Source organism: Podarcis vaucheri, assembly GCF_965113315.1.
Source record: "Podarcis vaucheri genome assembly, chromosome: 16".
NCBI classification, from domain to species: Eukaryota; Metazoa; Chordata; class Lepidosauria; order Squamata; family Lacertidae; genus Podarcis; species Podarcis vaucheri.
The window spans coordinates 37,781,225-37,800,533 of NC_138754.1; the positions used below are offsets into that span (position 1 = coordinate 37,781,225).

The 19,309-nt window shown below is 44.6% G+C and overlaps 1 protein-coding gene across 2 annotated transcripts in view; it reads right to left on the reverse strand.

Annotated features, from left to right (window-relative positions):
* Positions 1 to 19,309, reverse strand: part of LOC309521517 (transmembrane protein 132C-like) — a 271,354-nt gene that overhangs the window by 168,460 nt on the left and 83,585 nt on the right. For both annotated transcript variants that reach the window (XM_082204113.1, XM_082204114.1), the window contains exon 2: positions 15,653 to 16,541. In XM_082204113.1, coding sequence (XP_082060239.1) covers positions 15,653 to 16,541 — 889 coding nt within the window. The remainder of the gene's footprint in view (positions 1 to 15,652; positions 16,542 to 19,309) is intronic.

The following is a 19,309-nucleotide window of genomic DNA, read 5'->3' on the forward strand; positions in this document are numbered from 1 at the left end:
GGGAACTCTCTGCAGCCTTCAACCTGGCACAAACTGCTATTAAAACAAAGGAACACTGAACTGACTTTAGACTCCTGTGAAAGTAACAAAGTGGAAGTCTCATTGCTTATTTGTTACAAAGTTTTGGGACTCTGTGGACACAATATATCAGGGAAGGCTGGGACTCTATCTATTGGGAAAGTGTTGCAATATACATATAGAAGCCTCCCGATAAATTTGCTTTTTAAATACTCTTTGCCTTTGTTTGCGGACATTTTGATTTGCTCCCTCTAGAGGGTAAATTAAAAGTTGCTACGCTTTGGGACAGTGGAATTTTCCTTTAGGAGAAGGCTCTCGTGGGAAACGACCTTGGGATATGAGTGGCCCAGCAGACGAGATAAGCACGAGAGCCAAGACAAGGCAATATCAACAACAGCTACAGCAACACAAGAAAAGAGGCTCGATCTCAGGCATAACCCCTATAGTGACAACAGGACAAGAAAAAGGTACAGCAGTCTCCATGGATGCAGTGTCGCAAGCCCTTCTTAAGATAAACCAGTCTCTGGAGAATCTAACAAAGCAGACGGCAGAAAATACCAAGAAATTGACAGAGAATTCACAGAAATTGACAGATTTAACAACAAGACTTGACCTGAATACAGAATCTATAAACAGGCTTACGCAAGAAAATTCTGCCACACGTCAAATTGCGGAGGAAGCCAGAACTATTGCTGGAGAGACCCAGGAAAAATTAGAACCGATTGCCAGGAAGGTCTATGACCACGACGCAACTCTGGCATTGTGGGAACTACAAAGAAAAGAAAGGAATTTGAAACTACGATCAATTCCAGAGGACGAAGGAGACAATCTTACGGACTTTTTAACGAAAGAGTTTGCTGATTCCTGGGAAGATCTAGAGGAAGACGAATTTAAAATTACAACAGCATTTAGACTGGGCAGAAGACAGAACAGAAAGGCGCCGAGAGACTGTCTGATTACCTTGAGATCGAAGGAGGAAAGAGACAAAATTCTAAGACTGCACTTTGAAAAGGCCTTACAAATTGGGAACTCACCGATACAGATCTTTAAAGACATTCCTAAACATATTTTGGACTTGAGAGCTTCTTATAAGGATTTAGTCTACCTGTTGAAGAAGAACACCATTCTCTTCAGGTGGGAATTTCCACAGGGACTGTCTTTTGACTATAGGGGGAAGAAGGTGAAAATAAAGACGATACAGGATAAAGACAGGTTCCTGCAAAGAAATCAAGAAGATTTAACATGTTTTGTTTTGTTTTTGTTTTTAATATTTCCTTTCCTTTTCGATTCTATATATGGGGTGGGATGGATGTTTGGGTGGGCTGGGGAATTTGTTAGATTTTGATGAATTTGTAATTTTTGCAGTTTTTGTTTGTATTGTTGTATTGTTTTCTGGGTTGTTTTTGTTTTTTGTTTTTACTGTTTAAGGTTTTATTGTTCTAGGCTGCGAAAGAATAATATTAATTGCCATCAATGGAGGCCACTATGAGGCCTGGGATTGCTACCGTGGAGGGGCGAGGGAGGTATGGCGGTGGGGGCAGATGTTACAGGCGAAGGGGATCGAGATATGGATACGCTCGTACCCTTTCCAATCTGCGCCCCATCCCGAGGGACGAGGGTAGGGTGAGCAAGGATTACTCACCTCCGTCACTGGTGCTGTGCAATGCCAGGTCTATAGGCAATAAAACTGCCACCCTGCGAGATTTCTTTATCTTGCAGGGGGTCGACCTGGCTTGTGTGACGGAGACCTGGGTGCGCGAAGGGGCAACAGTTACCTTACGAGAGATGGCGCCCCCGGGTTTCTCTGTCCTCCACCAGTCGCGGACTGTGGGCCGGGGGGGAGGGGTGGCATTATTAATCCGGGAAGATTGTCCTTTCAGGGCTCTACCATCGCCATCGATCCCCGGCATCGAATGTGTTGGCCTAGTGTGGGGCTCCGAGGAGAGCTTGGCTGTCTGGCTGGTGTACCGGCCACCTAGCGCACCAGCAGCCACCCTGTCAGGCCTGCTGGAGGCGGTGGCCGGCTGGGCCTTGGAGTTCCCTAACCTATTGGTATTGGGGGACTTCAACATCCATGCCGATGCCACTCCCTCCTCACAGGCTCTGGACCTGGTGTCTTCCATGGCGACACTAGGGCTCTCCCAGTTTGTTTCGGGCCCCACACATCAAGCAGGCCACACGCTGGATTTGATCTTTGGCGTCGGTATAGATGTGATCATGTCTCCTCCGACGAAGGTGCCATGGTCTGATCACTACGCTCTGAAAGCCAGGATTGACTTTCCACCCCCACCCTGCTTAGGTGGCGAGCCAATTTGGGCTCGCCCGCAGAGGCTGATGGACCCCGAGAGATTCCGCCAAGCCTTGCGGGACCTTGCTCCCCCTGGCGACTCATTGACTGAGCTTGTTGAGGGCTGGAATGCCCAGCTCCTGGCAGCCATCGATGAGATCGCACCTAAGCGCCCTCTGCGACCCCGCAGAAACCGGGCTCCCTGGTTTACCGAGGAGCTTCGGAAAATGAAGCGGGACCTCAGACGGCTAGAGCGAGTATGGCGGGGTGCCCGTGACGGAGCCTCAAGAACATCTTATAGGGCTTTTATGAAAACCTACGAGATGGCGGTGAAGGCTGCTAAGAAGTCATACTTCTCGGCCTCCATTGCATCCGCTAGCTCTCGCCCAGCGCAATTATTTAGTATTATTAGGTCTTTAACGTCCCTTGAGGGACAGCCAAATTTAAATAACAAATTGACACACGGCTGTGAGGCATTTGCGAGCTTTTTTGCGGAGAAGGTCTTGTCGCTCCGCCATGACCTCCCTGCCAATTTGGATACAATAAAGGAACTGGAGGCCCCTCGACTGTCCTCGGGTCCAGTATTGGACCACTTCGACCAGATATCCCCAGCCGATGTGGACAGACTCCTCCGAGCTGGAAAGCCCACCACTTGTCCTCTCGACCCGTGCCCGTCTTGGCTGATTAGAGCGTGTCCAGACGAGGTGCGGGCCCCCCTGGGGAATATCATCAATTTGTCCCTTGGCACGGGGACATTCCCAGGGGAACTGAAGGAGGCAGTGGTGCGCCCGCTCTTAAAGAAAACATCATTAGATCCTTTAGATCTATCCAATTACCGCCCGGTTTCGAATCTTCCGTTCCTGGGTAAGGTGATTGAGAGAGCGGTTGCTGAACAGCTTGGTAGGTTTCTGGATGAAACATCTGCTCTGGACCCATTCCAGTCCGGCTTCCGCGCTGGTCATGGGACCGAGACGGCTCTGGTCGCCCTAACAGATGACCTTCGTAGACAGCTGGATCGAGGCGGGTCAGGGCTGCTGATTCTTCTAGATCTATCAGCAGCTTTCGACATGGTCGATCACGAACTTTTGGACCACCGCCTTACCGACGTGGGGATCCAGGGCACAGTCCTTCAATGGCTGCGCTCGTTTCTCTCTGGTCGGGGACAGAGGGTGGCGCTTGGGGGGGAATTGTCATCGCGCCACTCCTTGGTGTGTGGAGTACCTCAGGGCGCGATACTCTCCCCGATGCTTTTCAACATCTTTATGCGCCCCCTCGCCCAGCTTGTTCGGAGTTTTGGGCTGGGTTGCCATCAGTATGCTGATGACACCCAACTCTATCTGTTGATGGATGGCCATCCTGACTCGGCCCCAGACACACTGACCAGATGTTTGGAAGCTGTGGCTGGATGGTTACGTGGGAGCCGGTTGAAGCTAAATCCTTCGAAGACAGAGGTCCTGTGGCTGGGACGGGGCGATATGGGATTGGGGGGGCAACTCCCATCTCTTGCGGGGGCGCAATTAGTGCCAGCACCGTCCGTTAAGAGTTTGGGTGTAATCTTAGACACCTCCCTTTCCATGGAGGCGCAGATTGCAGCTATAACAAAGGCGGCATTTTTCCATCTCCGCCAAGCTAAGCAGTTGGCTCCTTACCTCTCTCGCCCTGACCTAGCCACTGTGATCCACGCGACGGTCACCTCCAGACTGGATTATTGTAACTCGCTCTACGTGGGGCTGCCCTTGAGACTGACCCAGAAACTCCAGCGGGTGCAGAATGCTGCAGCGAGACTCCTTACGAGGTCTTCGCTGCGAGATCACATTCACCCGGTGCTATACCAGCTGCACTGGCTCCCGGTGGAGTACAGGATCAGGTTTAAGGTGCTGGTTTTAACCTTTAAAGCCCTATATGGCCTAGGACCCTCGTACCTACGGGACCGCCTCTCCTGGTATGCCCCACAGAGAAACCTACGGTCTTCAAATAAAAACATCTTGAAGGTCCCAGGCCACAGAGAAGTTAGGCTGGCCTCAACTAGAGCCAGGGCTTTTTCGGCTGTGGCTCCGATCTGGTGGAACACTCTGTCACAAGAAACCAGGGCCCTGCGGGACTTGACATCCTTCCGCAGGGCCTGCAAGACAGAGCTGTTCCACCAGGCCTTTGGCCAGGGCACAGCCTGACTCCCTCCCTCGGCAATCTTCGCAGAGCTCTGGCCCAATGGTTGCTAGTGGCTTGAATTAATTAATTTTTATAATGAATGATTTTAGAATGTTGTTTATGTTGTACCTTTGTACTGTTTTATTGTTGTTAGCCGCCCTGAGCCCGGCTTCGGCTGGGGAGGGCGGGATATAAATAAAATTTATTATTATTATTATTATTATTTGCAGAAAGGAACTGTAGACCCAATTGCTGAGCAAAAGAGTGTAATAGACATCCTGAACCTTTCGTTTGGACAGAATCTTCCACCACCAACAGAGGAGGAACAACAATTGGGAGCTGTTGGAGGAATACCAGAAAAATAACAAGATGGCCCTGCAATTCCTTAGCTGGAATTGTAATGGGATGAACAGTCCTTTGAAGAGACGACAAGTATTCCATATTTTGTACAGAGAACAATTGGACTTGATTTGCTTACAGGAAACCCATATAACTAGAGCACACAGGAGACTGCTTATGAATAAAAAATTGGGACAAGAATTTATTTCGTCGGACAAAGTGAAAAAAAGAGGAGTTGTGATTTATGTAAAAGAGAAGTGGGCTCCAAAAATGATGTTCAAAGATGAACAAGGAAGATATTTAGCGGTGGAGATTCAGGTACAAGGAGAAAAATTTTTGATAATTGGGATCTATGCACCAAATGAAGGTAAAGCAGAATTCTTCAAAAAACTCCATGAAACTTTGACGGATTATTTGGAATACAATATGATAATCATGGGAGATATGAATGGTGTAGTCTCTACAAACATGGACAAGACACAAAGACTGACACTTACCAAAGAAGGGAGACTCCCGAAGACTTTCTTCGAAATGACTGAAAATATGGACTTAATAGACATTTGGAGAACAAGGAACCCTCTTGAAAGAGAGGGAACCTTTTTCTCCCATGCAAAGATGACCTGGACCAGAATCGACCAAATATGGGTTACTAGTGGAATGGCTCCGAAGATTAAGAAGGTAGAAATCTGCCCAAAAACCTGTTCCGACCATAACGCCGTGAAGATGGAAATGAAATTTACAACAACTGGTCAGTTCAGATGGAGAATGAATGACACCCTATTTCGAGATAGAGAGATCCACATGAAGGCCCAAAAAACTCTAAAGGACTATTTTGAAATCAATCTAAAGGGCGATGTGGAAAAAAGAGTGATCTGGGACGCAAGTAAAGCGGTGATGCGAGGATTTTTGATTCAACAAAATTCAATAAAGAAGAGAAAACAGAATGAGAAAAAGGAAAAAATTTTGGAAAAGATAAAAGAAGGAGAGAAAAAATTAAGATCAAAACCAAAGTCCCAGGAGATTTTGAGGGAGATTAAGTTGTATCAAACACAATATATGGAATTGATGAACCAAGAGATAGAATGGAAAATAAAGCAAATGAAACAAAAGACATTTGAGTCGGCAGACAAATGTGGTAAACTTCTGGCATGGCAACTTAAGAAAAGACAGAAATTAAATACAGTCACAAGTCTAGAAGTGGATGGAAAAAATATATCCAAACCCAACGAGATAAGAAATTGTTTTGTGAGTTACTTTAAAAAACTTTATTCCCAAGGATTACAAAATGAAGAGGACATAGATAAATTCCTTAATAAATATGGATTACAAAAAATCTCTCATCATAGCAAGGTGGATCTAAACCAGAGAATAACAGAACAAGAGATAGAGGGTGCCATTCAGGACATGCAATTGGGCAAATCTCCAGGGCCAGACGGACTGACTTCCAGATATTACAAATCTTTAAAGGAATGGCTGATACAACCGTTAAAGGAAGTTTGTAACGAGATCTTAGAGGGAAAAAAGGCACCCGAATCGTGGAAAGAAGCATATATCTCACTCATACCAAAGACAGAGACTGAAAAGACTCAACTGAAGAACTACCGCCCAATTTCGTTATTGAATGTGGATTACAAAATTTTTGCAGACATTTTAGCAAAAAGATTTAAAAGAGTACTGATGGAGAAGATTCACAGAGACCAAGCAGGCTTTCTCCCAAAAAGACACCTCTCAGACAATGTTAGGAATATAATAGACATTTTGGAAAAGTTAGAGGTGAACATAAATACTAAAGCAGTTTTGATATTTGTAGATGCGGAGAAAGCCTTTGACAATATTTCGTGGAGTTTTATGAAAAAGAATCTTCATGGGATGGGGGTAGGACAAGGATTTGAGAATGGTATGGGTGCAATATATTCCGAACAAAAAGCTAAGTTGATTGTAAACAATGTAATAACTGAGGAACTTAAGATAGAAAAAGGAACACGACAGGGGTGCCCAATTTCCCCATTGCTTTTTATTTCGGTCCTGGAGGTGTTGCTGAACATGATTAGAGACGACCAGCAGGTTAAAGGTGTAAAGGTCGGAACCAAACACTATAAGTTAAGAGCGTTCGCAGATGACCTTGTTTTGACCTTGCAGGAGCCAAACACTAGTACAAAAAGAGTGTTGGAAATAATCCAACAATTTGGACAGGTAGCTGGATTTAAATTGAATAAACAAAAAACTAAAGTCTTAGGGAAAAACCTAACAGATATGGAAAAGAATAAGTTTCAAGAAGAGACAGGTCTGACGGTGGTTAAGAAGGTGAAATATCTAGGGGTTAATTTAACATCTAAAAACTTGAATCTGTATAAGGACAATTATGAAAAATGTTGGTCAGAAATTAAAAAAGATTTAGAAATATGGTCAAATTTGAGATTGTCAATGTTAGGCCGAATTGCAGTGATTAAGATGAATGTACTGCCTAGAATGTTATTTTTATTTCAAACTTTGCAGATTATTGATAAGATGGACTGTTTCAAGAGGTGGCAGAAAGACATTGCGAAATTTGTCTGGCAGGGCAAAAAGCCCAGAATAAAATATAAAATTTTAACAGATGCAAAAGAAAGAGGGGGATTTGCCCTGCCGGACTTAAAATTGTATTATGAAGCAGCAGCATTCTGCTGGCTGAAAGAGTGGATGCTCCTCGAGAATACAGATATCTTGGACTTAGAAGGTTTCAATAATGCATTTGGCTGGCATGCATATCTATGGTATGACAAAATCAAAGTGCATAGTGCCTTTAAAAATCATATTGTAAGGAAAGCGTTGTTTAATGTTTGGATGAGATATAAAGATCTGTTGGAAAACAAAACCCCTAGATGGTTGTCACCCTTAGAGGCTAAGGCCCACAAGAAAGTTAATATGGAGGTCGGATGGCCAAAGTATTGTGAGATCTTAGAACAGGATGGAGAGAAACTGAAATTAAAGAGCCATGAAAAATTAAAACCCAAAGTACAAGATTGGCTCCACTATTATCAAATAATGGAGGTTTTTAAACAAGACAGGAAAATTGGCTTCCAGGTGGAAAAATCAAAACTTGAGACAGAATTGTTAGAACCCAATACTAAGAATTTGTCAAGAATGTATAACTTGCTGTTGAAATGGAATACACAAGACGAAACAGTTAAATCAGTTATGATTAAGTGGGCACAGGACATTGGTCATAATATTATGTCTGCTGACTGGGAAAGGTTGTGGAACACTGGTATTAAATTTACGGCATGTAGTGCTTTAAAGGAAAATGTGATGAAAATGGTCTATAGGTGGTACATGACCCCAGTTAAGCTAGCAAAAATATACCATTTGCCTGATAACAAATGTTGGAAATGTAAGGAAACTGAAGGTACTTTTTATCATCTTTGGTGGACATGCCCGAAGATTAAGGTTTTCTGGGAGATGATATATAATGAAATGAAAAAGGTATTTAAATATACCTTTCTTAAGAAACCAGAGGCCTTTCTCTTGGGCATTGTCGGCCAACTGGTGCCAAAAAAGGATAGAACTTTTTTCATGTATGCAACAACAGCAGCAAGAATACTGATCGCAAAGTATTGGAAGACACAAGATTTACCCACCTTGGAAGAATGGCAGATGAAAGTGATTGACTATATGACATTGGCGGAAATGACGAGCAGAATTCGTGACCAGGGAAAGGAGACTGCGGAAGAAGACTGGAAGAAATTTAAGATTTATCTTAAGAACTACTATAAACTTGATGAAGTTTAGAATGTCGAGATTTTACAGAGAGAAAGGGTTGCAGTAATATAAGATTAGATTAAGAAAGGACTATGATGAATTAGGATGGGAAAAAACATTTATAAGTTGCTATAAAATTTGGACATGAGGATGCAGAAAGGGGAGGTATGGGGAAGTCCGAGGAAAGAAGTTTATGAAAGGACATTTTGAAATTATATTTGTTTGTTTGTCTGTTTTTCTTTTATGTTTGTTTGTTATAAAAACTCTTGTAAAACCAATAAAAATTTTATAAAAAAAAAAAAGAAAATGTGGTGTGGCCCCTAATATTCAAAGGATTTTAGTTATTCTAAAAAACAAAATGTGATGTTAGTACAAACTGCCTACCCCTGGACAGTAGGAAATACTTGTCTCTAATGCTCCACTACAATTAATAATAATAATAATAATAATAATAATAATAATTTTTATTTTTATTGATTTTAAGAAAGCAATTGTGTCCCTAATTTGCAAGTGTTCTATATGCAGAAGGCTATTTATATGAGAGCAAATTCTAACATGCAATTCCTTACTTGTAATCTGAGATGGTACCGCTCCAGATGGCGGTGCAGAGCTGCCTGCAGTCGCGGGATCAGCGCACTTCTCCCCATCGCCAGCCCCACAAGCTCGGGGGACAGCGGGGAGGCAGAGCGTGCCTTCCCACTGTTCCCCGACCTGGTTCTTCCAGCCCCGCACCTGGGGGGAAAATAATTTTTTTCTTTATTTCCCCCCCCAAAAAAAATTAGGTGCGTCCTATGGGCCGGAGCGTCCTATGGGGCGCAAAATACGGTATATCTTAGCAAAACTTTGCAGCATATGGTTCTGCTAACTGAGGGATCTTGCGCCCTCAAAACACAGGTGAAGGTTTGGTCAGAGCTTGCTAAAGTATTGGTGAAGACTGAGTAGAAAATAGCTGGAATTTTGTACTGTTGGTACAAAAGTAGTAGTAGTAATTTACCTATTTATCTACTTGCACTAGCATGCTTTCGAACTGCTAGATTGGCAGGAGCTGGGACAGAGCAACAGGAGCTCACCCCATCGCAGGGATTCGAAATGCTGACCTTCTGATTGGCAAGCACAAGAGGCTCACGGGTTTAGACCACAGCACCACTGCTGCAGCGGGAAGGTACATGGTATTTCCGTGCGCTCTGGTTTCCGTCATGGTGTTCCATTGCGCCAGAAGCGGTTTAGTGATGCTGACCACATGACCCAGAAAGCCATCTGTGGACAAACACCAGCTCCCTGGTCCTGAAAGTGAGATGAGTGCCACACCCCATAGTTGCCTTTGACTGGACTTAACCGTCCAGGGGTCCTTGACCTTTTACCTAGTAGTAATTTATCCTTATTATTTAGTGCCCAAGTTTCATCCCTGGCTCAAAGAGATTGGTTAAATAAAATAATATTAGTTAAATAAAATACTTATTTGGAGTGAAGTCTTTATTCTTGCTGATTACCCATTTTATTTATCAGGATTCTGCCGTGCATCTGTTTACTCCCACCCCAAATGTAGCCACATAGCTTCCCACAGAAAACAAGAAAACAACATCCATTCAGGCTGCCTTTTGCACTAAACAGGCCTAGGTGATGTATTGATACATCACCCAGGACTGGTATGAACCAGGCAAAAGAACTCAAAGAGGAAGTAAAGCAAGGTTAGTGAGGAGGGTGACTTGGAGACAGTCCCAAGGGTCAGACAGGGAGGCTAGAGTGCTGCCTTTGCTCCCTGGGTTTGATGTTCACCATCCCTGATGCAGAGTATTCTATAAGGTGGTAGTATTCTCTCTTCATTTCCTGCTCCCTCTCCTGCTCTCTCACCACCTACATTTAATCCTCAGCTTTGCTAGTATCAAGAACACCACATTTTTCTTTACATCTGTTTTCTATCTGACTAAGACGCCATGCATTCTGATTAATCCTAGAGGCAGACCAAAATAGCAAGTTGGGCTCTGCATTTCCAAAGGGAGAATGCCCACTGCTGCTGCGTCCAGCAAAGCTTTTCTACGAACAGACTCCTTTTTTGTGTGCCTAGCATGGAGTGAAACACAAGAACGTAATGTCATTGGTTCATCCAGTTCAGTACTGTCTACACTGACTGGCAGTGTCTCTCCAGGGTTTCAAACAGAAGACTTTCCCTGTCTTAGCTGAAGATGCCAGGAATTGAGCCTGGGACCTTCTGCATGCAAATTACACGATCTGTTGCTGAGCTATGAAGCTTCCTAAGAAGATAACGTGAGATTCTAGTCCTTGTAGATCTGAATAAAGGGCAGAATGCAATAGGAACATAGGAATGTCAGGCCACTGGTACATCTACCTAATTTTTTCCACTGTCATCTGCCATTATGGGGCAACATCTTGTACCTAATCCCATGTAAGACCTGCTGTCATTGGGAAATGGTATGAACCCAAATGTCAAGCACAAAGAGTTGGCCTTCTTTCGTATGACAGGAGCAAGACAAATACAGTGGAACCTCGGTTCTTGAACATCTCTGTTGAATGATTTGGAAACCGAAAGTCGGAAACCCGGTAGTAATTGCTTCCATTTTTGAATGTGCCTCAAAAGTCAAACGGCTTCCACTGCATGTTTTTCCCATTTTTTCAATGCATTTTGCCAACAACCCATTGATCCTTGGTTTTCGAACGTTTTGGAACAGTCTTCTGGAACGGATTACATTCGAAAACCAAGGTTCCACTGTAGTTGCTTTCAACTGGGGAAAAAACCTCCTGCCACAGAAGCTTAGATCGAATACATGTAAAATATAGTATTTTCTTATCTCACCATTCTTCTAATTTTCTCATCTTTACAATTTTAAATTCACATTTGCATATCAGCTGGCAATTTATTTCTGGTTTGCTTTTTTTGTTTTAAAAAAAGCCTTCATGAAAATTCATCATCATTTTTGTGCAAATTTCCATGAACAATGAACAAATGAATTGCTACCTCCCCCCCCCCTGGGCTTTAAATTGCTTTTATATATTGCATTTTACCTTCTCAAGTTGCACTGAGACTTTTTACTGTGAAAAGTGACTGATAAATGTACCGTGTATTTTTTTCTTTGACATGCTCATTAACATGAACATTTTTTAAAGGCACACTTTATCCTAGTATATGCATTTAAAAAAAAAAAATACATCACTTGGCTGGAAAACTCCACAGCAAAATTTGAAGAAGCAAGCTTTTCCAAGGGTGGCTGCAAGTTGGTTTGCATATTGTTTCAGGAAGTGAAAATTAAGGAGGTTCTCCTTTCAGCGCAAACTAAAATGAATCTCTCCCCACCTGTATTCATGGGGAGCAGTCTGAGGGAATGCCAGATAAGGAATAAAAACCTAGAGCAATGTCCGTTTTAGGATGCTGATGTAAGAGCAGCACAATATTTAGTCCAGTCTCCCATTGCACCATTTCTTTTTGTGTATCTTTGTGTAAATGCTTTTTATTAACTTCTTATTACAGCACATACACACATGACACTTAGAAAACAAACTACAAAAGAAAACACAAAATAAATGATAAACATATATGCATAAATCCGCTAGTATCTGCACAAGGACTTATGCTATCCAATCTTTAGTTCTTATTCTATTCTAATAGACCTCCTCCTCAATGCAGGTCAGATTTTAAACTCGATAAACTGATTCACTGCACCATTTCTAAAGGTTGCACCAGAAGTCTTTACAATCAGCCTCAGACGTTCCACTCAGCTGGCAGGTGTCACGCAGATTATCTCATCAACTTAACCAAAGCTGCTTCCAGGACAATCAGTTTCCTTTCCTTCCCCCATATTTTTACAAGGTTGGAGACAAATAATACCTCCCCCAAGAGCTGAAAGTGATATGCAGTTGTGCACACATGGATTCTTTTCTGTGACGTGGCGGAGCAGGTCTTACAAGGCTTCTCTGAGTATTTTACAAACCTGCAGCCCTGATCTGACCTCAGGTTATAGCAGGGCAAACATAGGAATCTGCCTTATATTGAGCCAGGTGATGGGTCTACCTAGCTCAGTACTGTCTACACAGATAGGCAGCAGCTCGCCAGGTCCTTTCCAGCCCAACTTAAAAATCCAGCACTGAGGGCCTTCTGCCGGCTCCCTCATTGTGAGAACAGGGAACCAGACAGAAATCCTTCTTGGTAGTGGCATCCACCCTGTGGAACGCCCTCCCATCAGATGTCAAGGAACTAAGCAGCTATCTTATTTTTAAAGCACATCTGAAGGCAGCCCTGTTTAGGGAAGTTTTTAATATTTAATGCTGTGTTGTTTTTAACACTCGATTGGGAGCCACCCAGAGTGGCTGGGGAAACTCAGCCAGATGGGCGGGGTATAAATATTATCTATCTATCTATCTATCTATCTATCTATCTATCTATCTATCATGAGAATGTCAACAGCAGTGGCCAAACTTGGTCACTTGGTGCTGACAAGAGTACTGGGAATGGTGGCAAATTAATGTATGGTGCAGGGTTAGGCAATAGGAGTGTACTAGCAACTGCCCAGTGCGGCAACCCACTGACACTGGACTTCATGGAACCTAATCTAGAACATCATGGACACACACACACACACACACACACACACACACACACACACAGGCTTTATAATCTTCGTCAGTAACAGAACACAGCAGTGATGGACCCTACAATAGTACTACGCCTTTGGCTTCCCTAAGCCTGGTATAAGCCAGTGTGGTTAGAGTGTCGGACGAGGGACCTGAGAGACCTAGGCTCAAGCCCCTGCTTGGTCATGGAGTTCTCTGGTCGGTGACTTTGGGCCAGTCACTGCCTCTCAGTCTAGGCTGTTGTGGAGATTAACTGAATAGCAAAACCATGTACGTCACCTTGAGCTGCTTGGTGAAAAAAGTTTGCATATAAATGCAATAAATAAAAGAAACAAGAAAATAAAAAATGGCCTTCTAATCTTCACAGTCAGTGGAGCAGCATTCCTGGCTCGTGAACTTCAGATTCTGGCTCAAATCCCTAGTCTAGTAACTGGTCCAAGGGCAGCAACATAATGGTAAATTTTGAAGCTGCTTATTTTGGAGGTGCTTGGCATGATAGCTCCTATGACTCTGCCCCCAAGGAGAGTACAAAATGCAGGCAGCTCTCCCTCCCCTATCTATATATCCACACACACACACACAGTATATACCGCAATACCCAATTTATTAGTATCATCATGAGTGCAATCTTATGCATAGTGTCTTTGGAGTAAATTCCACTGAACTCAGTGCTGCACAAAGCACATTGACCTTTCAACCAAATAAGGACTTTGGCAAGCTAAAAATAAAATTGCTTGCTTTTAATTAGGAATGAAAACAACCTTGCAAAGAAGTGCAATCATTTAAACCATTAGTGGGAACCAGGGACACCTTCAAAGAAAAGGAAGGGGGTATCCAACCTCTGCTTGATCATTTTTTTCCCTTTTTCACTGCCTTCTTCAATGCTAAGCTGTCACAAACAAACTTGAAAGCCTTGTTATCATTATATTTGGTCAACAGAGCAGGCGAGGCCCATCAGTTACCCAAGCGTTCCAGCAGAAGATGTCTTTACCCCTGCTCTGAAAAGTATCCCAGAGCTGCATTCGTATTCACCTACATCAGCGTTTTTGGACTAGAAAGCCACTTCCGCAATCAAACAAGGAGGTGGGGTTGCGGGCGTATTGCCCCTTCCCCACAGTCGCGGGGGCTGGCTTCAGCCCCCATGATACCTAGGGAATCCCCGCCTGTGTCATACCCCGGGCCAGCCAATCGGCTGGCTCTGGGGGCGGGGCCTCGGCTATTTAAACCTGCCGCCACCGAGGTTCCTCCTCTTTTCCTCCGCTGCTGCAGCTGACCCGGTTTTCCCGCCCAGCCCAGCCCCTTTCTAGGTTAGGTTTCTGACGGTGCTATGAAGTCCAGTTGGTCACCGTCAAGGGGCCTGGTAGGAATTTTCCCAAATGGCAGATTGGCTCCAGCCATTTGGTTTTCGCCTACCTCGTAGCGAACCGTCACAACTCTTCGGTATTGACAGTTAGGCATTGGTGGGGGTACTGTCCTATTGTTATGCAAATGAAGGGGAAAAGAGTGCCATCACCTTCCCCAAGCAAGGGTAGTCCGGTAAAGGATTCCGGGGGGCCTGGCCTTGTCCTAAGCCTAGGGAGGTGTGGGCCCATGGCACACCCCCATGCGGTGACGCCCGAGGGAGGACCTAGTTGACGTGCCTCAGCAGGACCCCTCCCTCTGGTGATTAACCCTTCCGGCCTCTAGCTGGTTAGTAGTTAGGACCAATGCCTAATCCAATACCGCTCAATTCCTGTAATCAATAAAGTTGCGGCCTAATTCGACCCATTAACCTGAATTCTTGTGTCCTGTGTCTTTATTTCCTCGGGGGGAGGCGGGAACCCACCACGCAAACCACAGCCACGGGTCAAGATTCAGGCGTGCCAACTCACTAACTGGCCCTGGCTGTGACAGTCTACAAACTGGAAGCAACAACAGCAAGATCATAACCCTTCAACTCTCTTTTAGAAATTATTTTCTGTTTCTAGCCTCCGGAGGGCTATCTGCCCCAAAAAGCTATTTCCCTGCTCTCCACTATGATCAGCCCTGCATTAATGTAATTCATATAAGCTTGAGACATAAATATGTTCGTGTGTGGAATCCTTGGGGAAACCTTCAGTTGCCTAAAGCACTGGAAGAGCAGTTGTGACCTTTATCGCAAACATCCCTTGACTGTAAAGCATAGAAATCAAAGGTAAAATACATAAATAAAGCTTGCCCAATATTTTTGGTTAAAGTTATTTCATCTGGGATGCAGAAACCTAGGAAGATGTCTCGTGGAGACTCAAGCCATTGGTCCATGTAGCTCTGCACTGTCTCCACTGACTGACAGTGGCTTCCTGGGCTTCAGATGAAGCACATTCCCAGTCCTACCTGGAGATTCCAAGGATTGAACCTGGGACCTTCTGCGTGCAGAGCAGATGCTCTGCCACTTGGCTACTGCCTTTCCCCCAATCTAAGCTTGCCAGTGTCCGCAGAGAGCAGCCAGCTGAAAAGCCAACCCACCCGCCAATCACACCCAGCAACACAACACAGAGCAGACATGCAAACTCATTATACCTCAGGATGAATTGGTCCACGGTGATGTTGTTGGTGACCGTCACCAAAGCGCTCACAACTTCTCCTTGTCTGATGGGTTTCGCTGGCAACCAGATGACGACGTTGCTATCCAGCCACAGCTCTGTCAGCTGAGAGCTCTCCGGGGTCCTGTAGAGAGTGATGGAACCAATTCTCTGCAAGTGGGACATGGTTTCCCCTGACCCTTCCTTCCCTGGGCGGATGGCGTTCCCCTTACGGATGTCTTCCGAAGTACACTCGGTATTTTCATCTGCAGGCTGAATGGTGTAGTAAAGCTCCACTGAGCTCCCTTCGGACTGATTGGATGCTTTTTTGCGGCCGGTGACAACCGTTGCTGGGTTAAACCAGGTGGGCTGAAGTTCCAGGTCAGCCACACACAAGCCCAGGTGACCCTTCAATCTGCAGCTGCCCCGAACCTCCCGCGTTTCCCGAAAGGCAAAGACTCGCATGCAAGGCAGCTGCTCTGTCATGCTGTAGTCATCCCAATCTCTTCCCACAATGTAAAAAAGAACTTGGACTTTGGGCCTGGTCAAATAGACCTTTTCCCTCATGATGTACGCTTTCAGCTTCCAATTGAATGTAAATTTGTTGGTGGATCCGAAAAAGCTTGAGGTCATCAGCAGGTCCTGGGGCACAGCCTGTTCCACAGAGAAGGGCCCATAACTAGCATTGATCACAGGGGTCTTCTTGGCTTTGTAGGTGAAGAAGGTCTCCATCCGAGATTGCAAACTGGAGTTCCGCATGAACTCCTGGTTAGTTTCTTTGAGGAAAAATGAACTCTCGGTGCTGGAGATCTGATATCTTACAGGTAGATATGTTGGCAGAGAGGAAAACTTCTGAACATTGTCTGAGGCCCCACGGCCAATGGTCACTGTTGGCAAAGAAGGAGGCAAAAAACAAAGAACAAGATGGGTCAGATGAGACAATGCCCAGTTAACTATTTGTGCAAGAAAGCTCGAGTTTGGTTCAGGGCCCAATTTTGTGTCCTTGATCACTCCATGCCCAACATGATCTGAGGCCTGAATGGAATTAGGGACCTTGCAACCTGCTAAGGTTGGCTGTTGTGGGGGCGGGGGAAGAGATTACTGAACTACATCACCTTCCATTCTCTGTCTCCACTCCCCACCACATGCTTCATATCCCCTCCTTGACAGATCCAGAGCAGCCTGGGTGACTCCGACCCCATCCAGTGCAACCTAGAGCTGCCTCAACCCACTCTGGACAAATCCTGGATCAGCCCAATTCAGTTTGGGGTCTGAGATATCTCCTGACCAGATGCAGTTATGGCTGCAAATGAAGTTTTATCAATCAGTGTCTCAGGAGTGGAGAAGTATCAGGAGTGGGGAACATCTTGTCCAGGGGCCAGATGCAGACCTCAACTTTTCTCTATCTGGCCCCCTGGACTCTCTTGAGGCAACATGTTCTCTCTCCAGATCATAACGTGCTCTGTACCCTCCTTGAATGTACCTCTTCCTTCCTGAATTTGTCCAATCTCCCATTTCAACTATCTAAGCCAGGGGTTATCATTATATCTTGTGGCAGCGGATTTGATTAAAAAATGCCCTATGTGATAAATAACTTTCCTTTGTCTGAACATAAGAAGAGCCCTGCTGGATCAGATCAAAGGTCTATCTAGCCCAGCATCCTGTTTTCACAGCAGCCAACCAGATGCCTCTGGGAAGCCTGCAAGCAAGACCTGAACATAACAGCATTCTCCCCCCCTTGTGATCACCACCAAATGGTATTCTGAAGCATGCTGCCCCCAGTAGCACAGGTAAAACATAGCCATCGTGCTGATAGCCATTAATAACCTCCCACTCCATAAATTAGTCTTATCCCCTTTTAAAGCCATTCAAGTTGGTGGCCATTACTACATTTAGTAGGCTCAAATTCCACAGTTTATCTATGCCCTGTGTGAAAGCTCTTTCTGTTGTCTGTCCTGAATCTTTTATTATGACCCAAATCTACCATCAGGCAAATTATTACTGAGCTGAAATAAACTGGATTTATCATAGTCTTGCATCTTGGAGCATGGTTGCTATCATCATCATCATCATCATACCTTTTATTGGCATCACATACAAACATCACCTTAAGGTCTTCAACGCCAACATTATAGCTCAATTGCTCTATGGTATTCCAGTCTGGCTGCCAGGGTTTACCCAGTTGGTAGAACGAGCGCAGGCAGCTTTCCTCTTCAAGATTATTTACTGTCCCACGCTGTGTACCCTATGCAGCCTTATGTCTAGAGGGAGGTCAACACAAGGTAGAGACTGTTGCCTGGTTGCTATTAGAGACTAGCAATGCTGGGAACTTGCAGAGGCCCAGAGAGGTGCAAGGATCTCACTTGTACTGGTTGGGGCAGGGTGGCACTGCTCCCCTGGCCCCCCATCCCCATTGTCACAGTGACAAATCAGAGGAAGAGGGGAAGAAGCAAAGGGCAGCATAGTGCAAACACACCGGCAAAGCAAATGCGGCACTCCTACTGGTGTGTTTGAACCTTGCCAATCTTGCTGCCAACTCATCCCTCCTTCTCACCTTCCTAGCACACCACAGTGATGGCAGTGACAGAACATAGGAAGCTGTCATTTCATTGGTCCATCTTGGCTCTCCAGAGTTCCCAGAAGAGAGTTTCCCCCAGCTCTACCTGGAGATGCCAGGGATTGAACCTGCAAAAAAATCTGCAAAGCAGATGCTCTACCACTGAGTCATGGCTCAGATATGGATCTTGACATCTCAGGTTTAGTTTTGCTCATTTTTTGCATTTTTTTTAAACAGAAGATTTTAGTTGTTTAATAACCCACTAAGACTTAATTTTATGATTTACAGGTTGCAAATTCTCAGCTCCGCTGCCATTGAAAAGACAGCCAGATTCATCAATATTCTACCAAGGCATTGCAACACGAACGCATCAGCACCCGCCTGCCTTTGTACAAGCACGGAACTAGGTGGGATGCTAGCAAGTGAAAAGCAATAAAGGGAGATACTTTCTTCTGATGAGGCAGGGATAGGAAAATAGCAATGAGTGCCACAACTCCAGAATGTTAATTTAAGGTGATGGACCTTCATATTTAATTCATGTTGGAGAGATAGGTGGCAGGATTTGTTCCTTCCAAATGAGCAAACTGCCATTAAGAGCCAGAAAATGCAATAGGAAATAGTAATAGCAATCAAACAAAAATAGAATATATATTTTGATTTTGCTAGACATGGGGAGCTGGGGGTTGCTGAAATTCACTCACCCGTCCCCAGCAACCATTGGACACCTTAATCAGCAACCTCTCTTGGCTTCTGGGATTTGAGTAAACAATGCCCACACAATTTCTAGCATTTCGTCATCGACATAAGGACTATGATTATTTTTTTATTTAAAAGAAACTGAATGGTAATGCCTACATCCTCAGGAATTTGAATCCTGAACCCAGCACCTCCATGACAACACCACCCTCACAAAAAGCAACAACAACACACCCCTAAGGATAGGATTCAAAACAAGGTACAGATATTTCTACACTGGCCGAATCCATGTCCACCTCCAATTTAAAAATCCAAAGTTCTAGCCATCAGGTTCCAATGGAAACACAAAGGCTTCTATAGCTCTCCCTTTGTCAGAGGCCCAATGTCCAGCCTGAGGATGCT